At 46.7% G+C, this 18,043-nt stretch overlaps 1 protein-coding gene across 13 annotated transcripts in view; it reads left to right on the top strand.

Annotated features, from left to right (window-relative positions):
* Positions 1-18,043, top strand: part of NCOR2 (nuclear receptor corepressor 2) — a 359,439-nt gene that overhangs the window by 305,569 nt on the left and 35,827 nt on the right. For all 13 annotated transcript variants that reach the window (XM_053369224.1, XM_053369223.1, XM_053369214.1 and 10 more), the window contains exons 25-30: positions 1,078-1,183; positions 1,399-1,503; positions 2,551-2,654; positions 8,301-8,451; positions 14,638-14,787; positions 16,861-16,947. In XM_053369224.1, coding sequence (XP_053225199.1) covers positions 1,078-1,183; positions 1,399-1,503; positions 2,551-2,654; positions 8,301-8,451; positions 14,638-14,787; positions 16,861-16,947 — 703 coding nt within the window. The remainder of the gene's footprint in view (positions 1-1,077; positions 1,184-1,398; positions 1,504-2,550; positions 2,655-8,300; positions 8,452-14,637; positions 14,788-16,860; positions 16,948-18,043) is intronic.

The raw sequence follows: 18,043 nt of genomic DNA, 5'->3' as shown, positions 1-18,043 counted from the left end.
GGGTGGTGGTGTAAGAGACTAAGTGTCATCTGTGTATGTACAGCACCTTGCAGAACTTCACAGGCAAAAATTAGACAGGTCCCTGCCCCCAAGCAGCTTCCAGTCTGAAACAGACAGTGAGGAAAGCAACAGGGATGGGAAGGAGGGAAAGACCAAGGGAGGCTAGCATGAATCTGGACAGACATTGTTGCCATGTTGCCATCCTTGGTTGCATTTAGGAATATGGATTAAAAGTATAAGCGGGGGCGGGGGAGGTTTCCTCCCACATTGTGATTCCCAGACCAACAGTTGTCCATGAGGTTCCTTTAGGAGGTCTGCAGTGTGTCTGTCAATTTGTGACTGAAAACAAGAAACAGCACATTCATTGCATTAAACATTCTCATTGATCTTTAATTGTGTGTTTTCTACTTCTTTTATTGTTTAGATTGCATTTTATTGTACTGCAGTTTGAATCCTGCAGAATGCAATAACATTTCCCGCTTTTCCCAGGCAGAGGTCTGTGCTCTTAATGCTCCATGTCCAAGCGTTTTTATTCTGTTTTGGGTTTTTGCACCAAGGGTTCCCCACAAAAACCCATTCTTTAAAGCCGAATTGGAACAAACATCAATTTGGGTTTTCCATGGTTGTTTTCTCCAAATGAGCTTTAAAGAGCAAGTTTCAATGGGAAAAAACTCCAGAGCAAAAAAAGGCTCATTGACCTGTAGCTTTGTATTGTGGACCGTGCCTGCAAAGAGTGGAGGAAAGGTAAGTGTGAATAAGCCCTAAATGGTCCACCAAAACCCATAATCAGTTTTCAGGTGACTGTGGGAAAATGCTTGTGCAAACAGTAGTTTAAACTAAAGGCTGCCTGGACTGGTTCATGTGGTTGGCTTTATCAAGCTTTATCCTTGCCCTCAGTCCTTGTCCCATTAGTCCTCCAGTGCCTCTATGCAGAACCTAGCACCCTCTTTCCATGAATGAAATATCAAACTGCAGCAGTAATGACTTATTTCAGAAGGTGTGACAGCAGAGCTACTTTGGTACTTGCACCTGTTGCTCTTGTTCCCCTGTAACAACACCCTTTGGTGTGCTTTTCAGGGGGTGCCTATCCAGCTCCACACTCCATTCAGCTCCGAGCATGCAAAAGTCCCCATTGGCTCCATCGGCATGGGCCTTCCCCTGACTGTGGACCCCAAGAAGCTGGGTAAGATGCCATAACATTCCCCATTCTGTTGGACTGCAGGGGTGGGGCATGCAAATGTCGGCACCAGAGCTACAGTTGGCAGCTGGAAGAGAGACTTCACAGTTAATGGGTATTGAGAAATTATGGCAGGAAGCCGCCTGACAGCTGCCCCCACCCCCAGTCCACTCCTGTTCTGGCACTGTAACATGGCTGCATGATGTGTTAATGTTTTCTAGTGCCTTTCCCCGGAGTGAAGCAGGAGCAGCTCTCTCCGCGGAGCCAGGCTGGCCAACCAGAAAGCTTAGTCGTGCAGACGTCGCAGGAGAACTCCGTCCTTCGGGGTGAGGCAGTGGCGCTGTGCTGTCTGAGGTTCTTATTCCCTGGGCGGGGGGGGGGGTCACTTGCTACATCCCTCTCTGAAGCTGCCATATGCAGTCTTGAGAGTTGCATCCCAGCATTTTTGATGGCGTTGCACAGGATTCTTGGAAACATAGGAGGCTGCCTTATGCTGAATCAGAACATCATCATCATTATTGCTATTATCATTGTTGCTATTATTTGTATACCAGCTTTCATCCAAAGATCCCAGAGTGGTTCACGACATAAAAATACAGAATAAAACCAGTAGCTCTCCAGGATTTCAGGCCAGAGCCTTGCCCTGCCCACCTGGAGATGCTGGGGGTGAACTGGGGACCTTCTGCATGCAAAGCAGATAGATACTTCCCCACTGAGCTGCAGTCCTTCCCAATGTTTCTTCAGTGTCCCTGAAAATTTTGCTGCTCCAAGGAGCTGTTTGCATGGCTTATACAGCCAGGCGGACGCTGTTTTTGTCTGGCATACTGGACCAACAGTGGCCTTGCCTGTGTGCAACAGAAGAGCTCAAACAGGGAAATGTCCATAGTTAAGTTGTTTCTTCCTAAATGTCACCTCTGACCTCCTAAGTGTCCAGAAGTGCCCTAGAAACTGGCAAATATTAAAAGCAGGGGTGGGGCCAGGGGATCTCAGGCTTGGGGGCCAGTTGCAGCTCCCCAGGCCTCTGTCCTCTCCAGGCCACCCCCCCTCACTGCTTCTGCTGCATTCCCCTGAGTGTATTCGCCTGTCTGGAATGGGCCCTTGAAGTCTTGGTTGCCTGAAGGCGAGAGCAGAGAAGGGTGTGTAGAAACCAGAAATTCACACCCATTGCCCTGCCCCTTTTTACTTCTGGCCATGCCCACTGCTGGCATGTGGCCCTCAGGAGGTTGCCCGGGTGCTGATGCGGCCCTTAGAAAAAACTGAAAAAAGTTTCCCCACCCCTGTCTAAAAGCACCCCCTACCCACCAGTGCCTGCATTTGCAGTGCCTGGGCTTCCTCCAGGCGGGCGGCATTTTTGACATGGTTGTATCCTGCAGGAACATCCCTGGGCTCGTTGTCGGGAGGCAGCATCACGAAAGGCACCCCAAGCCCACGGCCACCGTCGGAGTCTCCCATCACGTATCGAGGATCCATCACACACGTAGGTCTCTTCTCTGTTTCCAGGGGTCACTGAAAATTGGGTTGGAACTTCCTCAGGAGGCAAGCTTCCCTGAGAAAGCGCTTGTCCACCTCCCCTCTCCACCAGGGAGACCTGTGTACTTGAGTGCATTTCTCAATTTGTGCAGAGAGGCTGTGGAGCCCAAGGGGCCTAGGCTGAACAACACATGGGAGTTCGCTGACAGATGGAAAACCGTAGAATTCTAGAGTTGGAAGTGACCCTGGGGGTCATCTAGTCCAACCCAATGTGAAAAGGTTTGAGAAGCCTGATAGGACAAAGTGCTTTACCTCCAAGGCATCAACCTTGCTGAAGGGCGCAGGGCAGGGAGGTGGATGTGTCAAGAGGGGCATCCCACAGTCGTTCTGACTGCAGCATTAAACTTGGTGCACTCTTGCCTCATAAGCTTAGGCGCCATGCTTTCTTGGCTGGAAACTCTGCTTCTCTCGTGCCATCGGAGGGTAAATGCATCTATTTGTGGCCCAAACCAGATGCTTGGATTAGGCATAGGATGAAGTTCCATTCTTTGGAGCGTCTTCATGAAAAGGAATGTTAGCAGGTTGTGTCCTAAGTAGGACAAACTACAGTCCTGTTATAAACTGCCCCTTGAACGTCTTTTGTTGGGTGGCATGTAAATGACTAAAATAAATAAATCTCTCCCACCTTTCTCCATCTGAAACACCCAAGGCAGTTTACAAGTTGATAAAATGATTTATTTCAGTTTTTATTACATAATTTTTACTAGCAATATTGATATTCTAGGAATTGTTATTCCTTGGAAGTGCATGTGTAAATATATTTTTTCCCCATGTTGCAATTATAAACCTCACAGTGACTTGCTGAAGTGGACCTGGGTCTTGTTTTTATTATTCCTTATAAAGTTTCATTTATGTTCTGGAGAGGTACAACTTGAGCAGCACAAATGATAACCAGTTACTTGTACCAGGCTCTGCCCTCCCTCGCTGATTTATTGAAATACTGACATTCTGAATTGGCACAGAAAGAGAACAATGCGTGTTAGAGGCCCCCACCTACTCCCGGGTCCCCCCCTGCCTTGTTAGCCTGAGAAGTAGACCAGGCTCTGTGAGGAAATGCGAAAGGAACAAGGTGGGCAAGGAGCCATTCTTTTACAGCTCTCTGGCTTTGGTCTGCCGCTAATGTGGGTAAAGGCTTGGCGGCTCCTAAAAGCCCTCTCCCCAAATCAGTGTATCATTTAGTAGTCAAGGGAAACAGAGTGGGCTGCCAGATGGGTTGGGTCTTCTTCCAGGCGTTGTCCCTCGGGGACACACACACACACACACACACACACACACCAGCGAGTTCCGATTCCCATCCGTCATCTCCAGCAGCAGAATCCCTGCCAAGTGGGTGATCACTTTGGGCTGCTGAGTTATTGCTTTATCTGGAAACCGAGCAGAGAGAATCCGTTTCCCTTAGAGATTTTTCGCTGGCTGGTGTTCAGATCTATAAAGCTGCTTTATAAACATTCTGGATTCCTCTGCCCTCACTTTGGGCTCCTTATCTGGGAAGGATAAATAAGAGCTCAGCTGCCGCTAGAAGGCCTGTCACTGGGAGATCCAGAACTGCACTCGCTCCGCCTCCTCCAGCCAGGTGCCCTCAGCTCTTCTGATGCGCTTGCTAGCAGGGGTGAAGCTGCTGCCCAGAGCAAGCGGAGGGCACTGGGTTGCAGAAGACGGCAGAGGCGAATAATAATGGCTGAGGTTGGCTTCCTTTTAGTCTAATGCTGGTTTTAAAAAATACTGAAAACTGCGCATCAGCTCAAAACTATAGCAGTTGAAGTGCTTTAACCCCTTAATCATTCACACCTAAAAGGTAAAGGACCCCTGACCGTTAGGTCCAGTCGCAGACAACTCTGGAGTTGCGGCGCTCATCTCGCTTTACTGGCTGGGAGAGCCACATTTGTCCGCAGGCAGTTTTTCCAGGTCATGTGATCACCATGACTAAGCCGCTTGTGGCTAACCAGAGCAGCGCACGGAAACGCCATTTACCTTGCCGCCGGAGCGGTACCTATTTATCTACTTGCACTTTGACGTGCTTTTGAACTGCTAGGTCGGCAGGAGCAGGGACTGAGCAACGGGAGCTCACCCCGCCGCGGGGATTCGAATTGCCGACCTTCTGATCAGCAAGCCCTAGACTCTGTGGTTTAGACCACAGCGCCACCCACATTAATCATTCACACCTACTGGTTCTTAAATTGCCAATGTCACACCCCAACCATTAAGATTTGCATTCAGGTTTAAATCCTATTGATCCTATCTTACTTCCTCAAACTCAATGGGCTGACCAAGGATGGAGGATTTCTGTCCCATGTAGAACAACTCTGCCTTTGCAGGAGTGTGTGTGCGGGGGGGGGGGTGGATCTGGGGCTCAGAACTGATCCATTAATGGGTGCTTAGACGTCACTTGCAAGGTGCTGACATTCACAATGCTGGTTTGGGCTAAGGGCACTCAGCTGGCTCCCTGCCTTGAGGCAGTCTTCAACAGTTCTGCTCCGCTTGGGATGCCTGCCAGTCCTCTCTCTGTCTCTTTCTGTCATTCTCTCCCTCTCTTGGTAGCTCCCCCCTCCATTATCTTTCTCCCTGCTACTTCAGCTGCTGGAAGGCGGGGGGGGGGGGAGTAGCAAATTATTGTGCGTCTCAAGTTGGAGTTTAAGGTGGTTGCTAATCTTTTCTACAGCACTTAATGCTTTGCTACAGCACCTTAATGCAATAGAATTCCTTCACTGAACATTTTCTGTGCTTATTTTGCAGGCACATGTATATTTTCTTGGGTGAAATGAAGCCCCCATTGTGCTTCCAACTTCCCGATACATATACATCACATGTCCATGTAATGAAAGGCTTTGTGTTAGGTACTTAATACACATGGTGATTTATGTACATTTGCACACTGTTTCCTACACAGAAGGACTTTAGATTGGCAGTGCCCTCTTGCGCACAGTGTTGTGTGTGTGCACACCCACCCACACACACACACACACCCAACATCCTCCAGGGCTAATCATGGTTTCTTGTTGCTTGGCTGCGACAGCCAATACTACCCATTCATAAGCCGCATGTGCAGAATGCAGATGCTTAAAGGTGAGTTGTGTTCTCCACAGCCACCTGCCACCCCTCTCTTTTCAAATCCCCTCTGAGCACATCTGCTGTAAAGGGGAGGTTCAGCTGAAGGTGTAGAAAGCTGCCACCAAATGTTTTCAGTCAAGCTGGGCTAACAGGCGAGGTACTGAAAACAGCGCCGTTGTGCCTCTTGCACAATGCAAGAGGAACAGCGCACTCCATTTACATTGAACAGGGAAGCTCTCAGAGCAACCTTCAGCGATGTGTTAAGATATTCTTGATTGCTTCTTTCTGGTTCTGTGTCTTGAGTCCTGGCTGGGCATTGTTCATCTCTTTCCAGTCTCCATTCCTTTAGCCTTACCCCCTGGAGCCATCAGTTCCTTGTAAAGACAAACATGTTCTCCAAGCAATCATCCCGGTAGCTCAGCAATCCGCTCACCTGATATGTCTTCCTGAATCAAGGACGGGTAGGATTAAAATACGCGGCCTAGCTGCCCCCCCCCCAGCAAATGCCACTTATACATAAGATTGCATTCTGGTACTCTTCACTTACCTAGATTTGATGCCTGAAGAGGGCAAAGTGTGATCTCAAATCTGTGCCTGGGATTGTGAATAAGGAAGCAAGGGGTATCTTTGTGGAATGTCCTTCCTTCTGCAACAGCCACAAGTATCTTTAGACAACTTGAGCCATAAGATTCAACCCTGTTTTTACATGATTGAGTCTTATGATTTTTGCTTTATTCACTTCTATATGGTTTTCTGAGTTTTTATATTGCTGTGCTACTGGTTTTAGGTTGTGGTTCTGTTTTAATTATATACTGTTTGTATTTTAGACTATGCACTCATTAGAGATATTAAGCGATATAGAAATGCTTTTAAATAAACAAACAAATATTTTTCTAGAATACATCGGTAGATCATGAGACTTAATCTCATGGGTTTGAGCCCCACACTGGGCAAAAGATTCCTGCATTGCAGGGGGCTGGACTAGATCAGTGTTTCTTAACCTTTTTCCAACCGTGAGCCCTTTTTGACCTTGTTTCCTTCCTGTGGCCCCCTGTCCTACCGGTAGAAATGTTTTGTTTGTAAATAGAACATGTTTTATTTATAATTTTTATAATGTATGCAAAATACAATTACATCAAAATTGATTTCTCAATCAATGCGACCCTTGTGCTTGGTGACAAGAAAAAAGGCTTCTTTATATCCGGTTATATTGCTGTGAGGGATACCCACAGATCACCTCCTTTCACAGTAATACTTGCACAAAGAAATAGCCCCCCCACAGTAACCCTGCTGCACCCACGCACCTTGCCCGTGACAAAGGAGATGCAGGCAGCATGGAGTGCGAAAATGGGAGGGAGAAGGAAGAGGAAGGGACGTTGCTGCAAAGTGCGCATGGTGCTCCATCCACTGGGAAGCACGGTCACTTTCTCTTCACTCTACTCTGTTTTCTATTTTCTTCACTTGTCTGTTTTCTGTTTTCTTTTCTGTTTTCTTTTCTCAGTTACTTCTGTGTTTTCTCCACTTCTCACTTCCCACTGTGGCCCCCTAGTCTCGTGCCGTTGCCCCCCATTTATGTGTTTTTCACCTGTGCCCCCCTTGGGCCAGCTCTACAATTCTATGGTTCTGTGTGGTCCTTTTATTCCTTTCCCCAAATCAATAATTGCTAGGGAAGGTGGGCCTCAAGAGAACTTCCTCTAAGCACAACTCCTCTACTCCTGTGCAAATTGTGGATGGCGGTGGGTGGGACCAGAACTCAGTGCATACCCCGTGGCCCAGATTTTACTCTCAGCAACTCAGACAAGAGGCTCTCAGGCACCCAGACTGGGAAGGTGGCTGCAGCTGATGAGATTTGTAGCCCAAAGTATCTGGATGGCACCAGGTTGAGAACGACTAGAGGAGCTAGGCCAATGACCTGACTTAGCACACAGCAGATTCCTCTTTTAAGAGGCATTTGCTTCCACACATTCAAAGGTGTGTCCCAACTATGACTAATGGGAGCTGATTTTTGAAATGCACAAAGGCATAAATCCCCACTGGCCCCTTTCTACAATACAGAGGTTCAGGGTCAGTGCAGGGAGAAGGAAGAAATCAAAGAAACCTGGAGAGGTGTGGGTGTGCGTGGGTGTTGGCATCCATTTCAGCCTCACATACAGAAAATCTGCCGTACCAGGTCTCAGGCTCGCACCATCTTCTTGAATTGTGGTGTCTGTCATTTCCATCTTCCTCTCACCTCATCTCTTCCCAGCAACCTAAGATGAAACACTTAACCTTCGCCACCCCCCACCCCCCACTGTCCTGGACAAAACTCAGGCCACAGTTATTGTGCCCATCAATAATTAAGCTGTACATATCTGTTGGTTGTGACAGCAAGTGGCTTTGCAAGATGGAGTTTGCTTGTCTTTCTCCCCTTTGTCCAGCTTGTCTGTTGGAACAGTGTGTTCATCTGTGTGTGTGTGTGTGTGTGCGCGCGCGCTCACATTCCCACTCTGCTTCTGCCTTAATTGTTTATGACACTGTTAAATATGGATCTTGGTCTCTTTCCAAGGGTACCCCAGCCGAAGTGCTGTACAAAGGAACCATTACCAGGATAATCGGAGAAGACAGCCCCAGCAGAGCGGAGAAAGTGAGAGAGGACGCCTTGCCCAAGGGACACGTCATTTACGAGGGGAAGAAGGGACATGTCCTGACCTACGATGGTGAGTCAAAATTCCTCTCTGGCACCACTTGTGAGAGAAGGCTTTGCATGACGGAGCCAGTAGCATCCCTTGAAAATGAGGCAGGACATGTTATATAGGAGTGGCAAAGGGGTTAGTAATATTAGCCCAGCTCAGACATAACACTAAGGTGTGCTTGAGTTTCTTGCTCAAACCCTCCCTTCTCCCTCAACTAGTGCTATAAGAAGAGATTGGAAGTTTCTGCTTCCAGTTAAAATTATAACTTTGGTTTGTCAGTATATCTGGCAAAGACAAACTCTGGCGTTTTTTAAAGTATTGTTTATTCAAACAAGCCAAGATCAAACCATGGTTTCTAGTCCCAACTTATTTCAATACACCATGGTTTAGAGACTAACCACATTTCCCAGTTCAGACACATCAATAAACTGTATTTCATTTAAACCAGGGACAGATTGTTTCCAATCTGCTCATAAGGCTCTTGCTGTGGTTTAGTGTTATGTCTGAATCAGAACAATGTGATTTTTGGAGAACTTATTGACATACCCATCACAGAGAAACCCCTTCCAAGCACGGGAAAGAAACCTTTGGGGCCTAGTGTGCCTACAGGGCTTTATTTTCAGAAAGCTTAGCAGTCATTTGAGCATGTGCATTTCCTGCCTCTTTCCTCTTTGACTGTATTTGTTTTTTTTAAAAAGATATTTATTGAAATTTTCCACTTTAATACATTAAAAAAATCAAAAAGAAAAAACAAAAAAGTTTAAAAACACATAGAGTTCACAATCCTTATTTTTCTATAACATATTTCCCTGACTTCCCCACACCTCCCCTTCTTATATTCCAATTCAAATTGTTAGTTCAGCAAGTTCTTATCCCTAATTTTTTACCTTTTTCTATTTAGTTCATTTTAAAAAAGCCAATTTTACCTCATAAACATCAATATTTACACATCAGTACTCATTCTTAAAATCTTTTTCTAAAGTCGACCCAAATTCCCTTCCACGACTTCCCCAATCTTCATACAAATAACAAAACAGAATAAAAACAAAAACAGATTATAATTATGCACCCTTTGGATCCCCAAACTCCACCCCCCCTTTCCCGGTTTCAATCCCCAACAAATGTCCATCAGTCTTGGTCTACTATCAGCCTGGAGATCTCACGTCCGAGGCTCTTAATTCTCTCTCAATTCCTCTCTGCCGGTTTTTTTGATAGTCCTTAATATTAAACACCAGATCTCGGAGAAGCTCTAGCCCAATGGGATCCATGTTTCTTCCAGCCAGACCTCCATACTTAAAAGTGGAGCCCGAATCTTGTTTCTTACTCCTTTCAAGTCCAAATGTCCCCAAAGCTCCAACTTCCACCTTAATCAGATTTGTAATCCTTGGATCTTCAGATCTCCACATAAGGAGATCTCTCCATTCTTCAATCTCCAATTCAAACCAGATTTTCGACATCCAGTTCTTATTTTCCTTTGTAGCCATCATGTCAGGCCTCTGGCTCTCCTTTGTCATCTGGAGCATTACAGCTCCTCCTTCCTTTTCCTCAGGAACAACATATATCTCTTTCTCCACACTCTCAAAGCTCTGAAGTTTCTCTTCTTGTCCAGCTGCATGGACTTCCTGAGTCAAGTCCTTATCAAATTCAATGAGTTTATTTACTGTTAAATCCAGAGTTGCAACATTTGTAGCCAAAACATCAATTTGGCCTTGTAACTTTCCCAAGAGAACAAAAACTCTGTCCAATTTAGCTTGTATTTTCCCTCCTTCAGCCATTCTTGTAAAGTCCCAAAACCCCCTCTAGAGGGATTTTGGTTACTTAATATTCCTTCCAGTTCAAATCCAAAAGTCAAGTTAGTTTATATCAGTTCTTCCTTGTTTTCAACAAATTATAACCAAATTGTAACAAATATAACCAGCAGAGACAACAGAAACAAAGTTCTCTTTTTCAGTCTTGACAGCTAATTTGACAGCTGTCAAACTCTTCAATACCTCTTCAACAGGCTCTCTCGCGGATCACTCCCGGGTCCGGGGGGGGTGGCACTTCAGCTCCCAAAATTAGCTCTTATCCTCCAGTAAGATTTCTTATACTGCCAAATCGTGAAATTAATGTCTTTTACCCAATAAAAAAGAAAAGATTCTCTCGACCTTAGTTAGCAGGTCCTTGCTTTAGATTATTTACAAGACGGGGAGACGGACTTCCTGTTTGCGCCTTCCCCGATCGTGCCTAATTCAAAAAAAAAATTTCTTTGCAAATCCAATTTTCGTACTACTCACGGGTTGTTGCTTTAAAGTCCAGTTACTCACAAGAAGAAGTCAGCGCTCTCCGGCCATGGCAATGCGGCTTCACTCCCCAGGAGAAGCAGTCGACTCTCAGCACCGCGCCGCTCACCCCGTCCCCCGTTCCGAAGCCTTTAAAAAGGCTCCTTCGCAGGTCGGGGGGCGCAAATGGTGCCCGCCGAGTAACCAGGTTCACAGGCTTCACCGCCTGTGGTTTTTAAGGGTCCCCGCGTCGCCGCAGCGGGAAGACCCAAATCCTGTGGAGCCGGTTCCCTCCGGAGCTCGGAGGGAATCCGCCATTAGCCGATGGCGCTAACCCGGAAGTCTCTTCTTTGACTGTATTTGGAAGCAGACCACAAAGGAGCCCAGCAGGTCAGAAGCAGCAGAGGGAATTAATCAAACCTCACCTAGCAGGCTGCAGTGTGGGGGCAGATGGGCCATGGGAACCTCTCCTGCCCACTTGTTTCTCATGCTTCCATTAAGCTGCAAAAGGTAGAGAGAACGGTCCTGCGGTAACCAGGCATAGCAGGATTGCCTGCTTCCCTATAAACCTGCTGACAGGCCTTGTAAGGTCATGCCTATTGGAAGTCCTTTACAAGAGCCAGAGGCAAGTATAGTTCTGGTCAGAGTGAAGCCAGGGCAGTGAACCAATATTTGGCAGGTTAGGCTGAGAGAGTGGGCTGCTTCTTGATTTGCCCCAGTTGGCAGAATACTCGATAAATGGGATAAACCTTGCAGGCCATATTTTGGGCCCAACAGTGCGATTGCGAGGGCTGCAGAATATGCAGATTGGCAATGGTGTGTGATGTCAAATGCCTTGCCTGACCTAGAAGCATGGCAAGATGCAACTGTGATTTCATGAATATCTGTTTTAATGGACTGCATCACTTTTTGTGCTGAGCACAGTTGAGAGGTAAGAGCCAGATCCTAATCTGTGTTGCCCCATATGCCCTTCTGCATCTCTCTCACAAATCAGCAGTTGCACCATGCATATAAGTTACACATCACTCAGAATGGATGGCTTCCTTTCCCAGTAACATTTTTTCCATCTGCCTCCACTTGTCTTTGCTACAGAGCTAAAGCCAGGCCATGTGAACAGCACTGCCATGTTGGCTGCCAAAGGAGAAGGGTCGGCTTTTAGACCTTTGTTCTGGGCTCGCATCCTCACCTGGAGAAGAGGGTTATCAAGGGTCCTAATAATATAATAATAATATAATAATAATTTATTATTTATACCCCGCCCATCTGGCTGGGTTTCCCCAGCCACTCTGGACAGCTTCCAACAGAGACAGTCTGCAGACAGGTAGGGTCTCTGCCTGCATACCAGATGGAGCTGATAAACAGCTGCCCTGGACACAGAGAATTGACCTGCGCCTCCATGGACAGCTGTGAGTCCAAAATGGCTCCCAGGCTGTGCAGCTGGGCCTTAGCTTTTCTGCTGTGAACTTCATGCATGTGGGTTGTGAGTGTCGATCTGGCCACTGTCGCCCCAGCTGTACTTTGGGATTCCTAGCAAAGTCTGTGCAGCATTTCCTGCAAGGTGGCACCATTGTTTGTGTGTGTACTTAAAGCTACTAATCCAGGGGTGGAGACCCTGTTACCCAGGGTTCCTTTGGGGCAAAAGGGCAGGATACAGGCTAAATAAATAATAAAATAAATAATAGCAGCTGCTCTTTCCAGGAACAGTCTGCTATTTAAAGCTCTGTGTCTGAGCATTTTTCTTCTTTTTCTTCTTTTGCTCCAGAGCTTTCCCTGCAAAAACCAACTCTTTAAAACTGAATCGGAGCAAACAGTTATCCACAGAGAACCTGAATTGCCATTTGCTCTGATTCAGCTTTGAGCGGGATTTCGTGGAGAAAGCTCAGGCAAAAAACCAAAACCCAACCCACAACCACTCAGACATGGAGCGTGAAAGTGAAGACCTCTGCCTGGAAAGAGCAGGGCAAAGTAATTGTGGATAAGCATCTAAAGTATGCCTCACCCTCTTTTCAGGGAAATTCTTGGCATCATGTATAAGGCATCTTTTATTCCTCTTCCTTTCTTGCCTTTTAACTTTTCCCCAACCAGATAGCAAGTGTTGAACAAAAGACTTGGCCAAGAGTTACCCAAAAATCTCTTGGCAGAGTCAACATGGATAAAAACAGTTTAGGCATCTTTCCTGGTGGGTGGTTTTTGCTGAAACAAGGGTGAGTAACACCAGCCTGTTGGGCCACATGGACACTGTCTCTTCAGAGGAAGAAAATCTCAGTTGGATTTTTAAAAAGAAAGACATTGAAATCTGAAAGTCCTCTTTGGAATTTTAGCAAAGTCTGTAAGGAGGGAAGTGTCGAATCGAGAAAGGGAGAAGCTTAAAAATAAATAAATCTGTGATTGAGTTCTGGTGGACAGGAAGGGGGGAGCACTGTCAACACATTGATGCCACAGTGATACTTGCCAAGAAAAGAGCTCTAATGAGGCAAAAGCTTACAGTGTCTGTAAGCTGAATTGCAGAAGATTGGTTATTCTTATTGCTAATAGCTCTTCTGTGGGGAAGGGAAATGTTTACAGAATCCTTTTCTTTCTCTTTTTGCCCCCCTTTCCCATAAACATGCTCGGGAGCAGAGGGAGAAAAGAGCAGCACAGATGTTTGTTGATGACAGGATGTAGGAATGCACATACACACCCCGCGTGTTTCAAAACTCAGCTCCTTTAAACTCTGACTGCATGACTTGAGCCTGTTAAAAGCAGGAAGAATTGGCAACTTGGGCAGAAATTTCATTTTTATGACCCCAAATAGCTTACTTCCACACACCCATATCTTGTTTGGTTGCTGGGTGAGAGAGGAAGCAAAGGGTGGTATTCAGTACCAGCCCAACTCAGAGTAGCCTTCACTCTGATGGACCAGTGGCCTGACTCAGGGGCACCTTCCTTCATTTCAGTGTTCCTATGATGTAATGGTGTGCACTCTTGTTATGCCACACATGCGAACACATGGCCCCTTTCAGTAGCTATTGCAGAAAAAATCTATACATCTTTTTCAACTTGGGAGGAGTTTTTAGAGTAGTTTTCAAGGTTTGCTTGGGGTTACCACTGCTGGGTCTCTGCCAGTCGTCTCTCGTAAGATGGATAAAGACTGTAGTACCATCTGTGCAGCAAATCTGAACTTCTATAAATAAGAATGATTGTCTGAATTGGTCTCACGGAAGGGAAGCAAAGAGTTCGGAACTTGTACAGAGATAAGATTCCCTTGCATGAGGTTTGGATATCAGGCGCAGCAGATGTCTTGCTATCATTCTGGTCTCTGGCTGCACAGCATGTTCCCGGCACTGGCCTCTCTCTTTGTAGTCCCCCCCCCCTTTGTTCTGCTATTTTTCCTCCTCAAATTTCGTCCTTCAGCTTTTTAAGCTTGGAGCGTTGTAGCCCATCTGTTGGTTCAAATTTGGGGGCGGAGGGGGAGAATGCAGGTTCCCCCTTTGCGTTCAGGTTGATATGGAGTGATTCTGAGTTGTCTTTTCTCCACAGATTGATGAGCAGTATGCGGGGGTTGGGGAGATCTTAAAGGAGTCCATAAAGAAAATAAGGGAGGGCCACTATATTCACAAAGGGCTCCTTCTAGAGAAGAAAGCAAAGGCGAAGGCAAATTCTGCCAGGCCTGGATTTGACTTGCAGTGTTCTGCTGGCTAGAGACAGGCACTAGGGAAGTTTGGGGGTGAATCTAAGCACAAGGCCACCAAATTTGGAATTGCAAGTTGGGAGGGAAAACATGACTTGGTTCCCGGGAATTGACTCCAAATTGGAATGTTTACAAAAGCTGCTGAGTTATGTTGGACTGAGGCCTCGGAGACTCCCCTCGGCCAAGGTCCTGCCTTAAGCATGAGCCGCAGTCTTGCAATCTTTCGCCTGGATGTTCATGCACCTCTTCTTTTGCTTTCTTTTACCACTCCCCCTTCAGGTGGTGCTGTTGCACAGTGTCCCAAAGAGAACAGCAGAAACTCTGGAGCCCCACACGAGGCCATGGGCATCAAACGGACCTATGACATGATGGAAGGGAGAGGATCACGGGGTTTATCTGGGCGTGAGCTTCCATCTGCTAGCATCGAAGGTGGGCTTTCACAAACAATGTTGCATACAGTCAAGTCAGATTTGTATTGCTTGTCATCAGTTGCCCTTGCCGCGTTTTGGATGGGGAGTAATGACAGGGCCCACAGGTTGCGTGGAGAAGGTCCCAAGTTCAGCCACTTACATCTCCAATTAAAATGATCACTGGGTAGCAGGTGACTGGGAAAACCCTCTCTGAGACCCTGGAGTGCTGTTGACAGTCACAGTAGACAGTATGGGTTAGATGGACCAGTGGCCGGTCTCCATTTAAGGCAGCTTTGTCCATTCATATGTACTCTCTCCAATGAATCAGGTTTCCAATAAAGGTGGCTGATGCCGCCTTCTCTGATGGCGGCATACGGACCACTCCATACAAACATTCAGCGTTATGCATCTGTGTCCTTTAATCTGGTGCTGCTTTCTGTCTCTCGGAATTTATTTCATTCCTCTTGTTTCCTTTCATCTCAAACCAACCATTCAGAATGAAAGGGGAAGGGTTGGAGGAGAATGTTAATTTGGACATCCTACACAATAAGCCTCCATGCACATCAAACAAGGGAATGCTTTATTCACCCTCAAGAGAAATCTGCTATCCATAAGACCTGAATATAACATCCCTGTTGATCCTGGGTTACCTATTTCCTTATTTCAGCTTGCGAAAAGAATGAAGAATCTCAATCAATTTTTAACTCTTATTTTGTAAGCTGGAATTTGCAGTCCCAAGATTTGTGTTTATTTATTAGTAAGCATTCTTGCCCACCCTTCACCATTAGGTTCCATGGCAGAATAGAGAAATAGAAAATAAAAACAAATAAAAGAATGCAGTGATATAACAGCGTTTCCGTGTGCTGCGCTGGCTCGCCAGATGCAGCTTTGTCACGCTGGCCACATGACCCGGAAGTGTCTCCAGACAGCGCTGGCCCCCGACCTCTTAAGTGAGATGGGCGCACAACCCTAGAGTCTGTCAAGACTGGCCCATACGGGCAGGGGTACCTTTACCTTTTTAATACATCAAAACCTTGAATGCATGCAAGGAAATGCATGTTAATAATGTGATTACATGGGCAATGTGTCTTTCCCAGTCCTAGTTAGGCCACTGGTGGAAGGACACAAGGTGCCCTGCCCTTCTTCTTGTTGGCATCCATCTGTCTCGAGACAATGGAGTGTGCCTCCAGGGGTGAAGTCAAACTGCTGCGTTAGCAGCACCGAAGTGACCTCCTCGGTGCACAAGCCTACGCAGTGTGTCTGGAGGTTCTGCCCACATGACAAGCCTTGTTGATGTGGTCCAAAGGAAAGCAGAGCAAGAAGTTGGGCGCCAGCTTGGCTGCAGGAGTTGCTGGAAAGAGACGTACAAGACGCCATCCAACCATCTTAGGGACTCCCCTCCGGATTTGTGTAGGAATAGCCTTTTCCTCTCCTGAAGATAGCCCACAAGGCAGCAAAGGTTTAGGATCAGAGTTTTCCTTCTCCCAGGTGGACAAGTCCCATCTCCCCCTCACTTCCCTCTGTAGCACATGCAGAAACTGCCTTCTTGACCACTGGACCCACTTTTGGCCCTGCGCTTATGGCTAAGTTATTTACACGTGTTCCCTTGCACCTTGAGAACGAGGCCTCTGTGCTGCTGGGGACCTTTGTGAAGGGGACCCCCACATTTCTTCATAATTAGAAGCAAGGTGCCTGTGTGCAGCTCTTCAAAATTTGCTTGTGGTGCTTTCATGAGTGGGTTGGGTGGGGGCAGGAGACAGAAAGTAATAAAGGAACAAGCTGCAACTCCATGTTTGCCAGCCAGGTGCTTTCTAGATTCTTTGGAATGTGACTTTCATCTGCCCCTGCCAGCAGGACCAAGAGGGCACCAGTTTGGAGACAGCTGGGGTAGTTTCCAAATTACAGTCCAATTAAAATGAAAAGGAAACACAGTGGAAATGAGGTGTAAAGGGAAGGCCCTTCATTCCAGTTCTGCTGTCTGGCTTTTTGGTTATAGAAGCTCTAGAAGTTCTCAGAGGGAACAGAGGAGCATAAAAAGTGCACATTTTGAAATGTCTTAATATGTTTCTTCTTTTGCGTGGGGCAACTCTAGGTCTAATGGGACGAGCCATCCCACCCGACCGCCACAGTCCCCTCAATTTGAAAGAACCGCATCACATCCGGGGCTCCATCACGCAAGGTAATGTGTAGCAAAGGGAGCCTGGAAATCTAACCTGGGTGCAGAACTTGTCAGACTGTCATGCTGATAAACTCCTTTCTAATCCTAATTCAGTAGTTGTTTACTTTTCTGGCAACTGTTTTGGGTCAGGCAGTAGGTTGTCTGTCAGCCAAATCCAGCCTTCTGCCTATGACAGCTGAATAATCTCTTCAGGAGGATGAGGGACTTGTTGGGAGTTTGTGGGAAGTTCTGGGAGGAAAGGGATTCAGGAGACCCAAAGGGGGACTGCAGCTGGTATGAGTTGCACCCACCCTGCATGTTCCCCGAATCCCCTTCCTCCTATAATAAAGCAGTGTGCCAATATGGGGCTTTCAGGCTCAGGAGGCTATAAATACAATGTCAGCTAGTGAGAGTAAAGGGAAGAGGACTTTGTTCTCTGTCCCAGTCATGTGAAGACACTTTAAAGGGCTGTGCATAAATTTGGCATTGGGGTGGAGTCAATCTCATGACAGCCTCACCACAAACTGACCTGCAGAGTGATTCAAGTCAGTTCTGTGAGCTAGAAAAGACTGTGTAATGATGTTGGTCTTTGGGCTATGTTATCAAATTACCGTATTTTTCGCTCCATAGGGCGCACCTGACCATAAGGCGCACCTAGTTTTTAGAGGAGGAAAACACGAAAAAAATATTCTGAATCAAATGTTGTACTAAACTATTTAAAGCAGCAAAGCGGGCGGCTCCTGTCCGCTTTGCTGCTTTGAAGCGAGCCTCAGAGGAGGGAAGGAAGGGGAACCATGGCTTATCTAAGTCCAGTTAATAATGCTGAGCCTGATTTTATATGCATCTCAAAGCCCTTGACATATATACATTATAATGACAAGCTGAGATAGGCCTCCTGCAGAGGAGGAGGGGAGGAGAAGAGAGGGGGCCATCATAGCTCAATGGGGAGAGCATGGAGAAGATCCCAAGTTCAGTCCTTGAAAGCTTCTCCAGGTAGGACTGAAGGTGTGTCTCCTGAAACCCAGGTGAGCCTCTGCCCATCAGTGAAGACAAAACTGAGCTAAATGGGCTCAGGGGTCCTGACATGGTACAGGGAAGGTCCCTCTGTTCCTGCTTA

The sequence above is a fragment of the Podarcis raffonei genome, chromosome 16 (genome assembly GCF_027172205.1).
Source record: "Podarcis raffonei isolate rPodRaf1 chromosome 16, rPodRaf1.pri, whole genome shotgun sequence".
NCBI lineage: Eukaryota > Metazoa > Chordata > Lepidosauria > Squamata > Lacertidae > Podarcis > Podarcis raffonei.
Note: the sequence above shows the minus strand (reverse complement) of the source record. Positions and strands in the feature narration are given on the sequence as shown.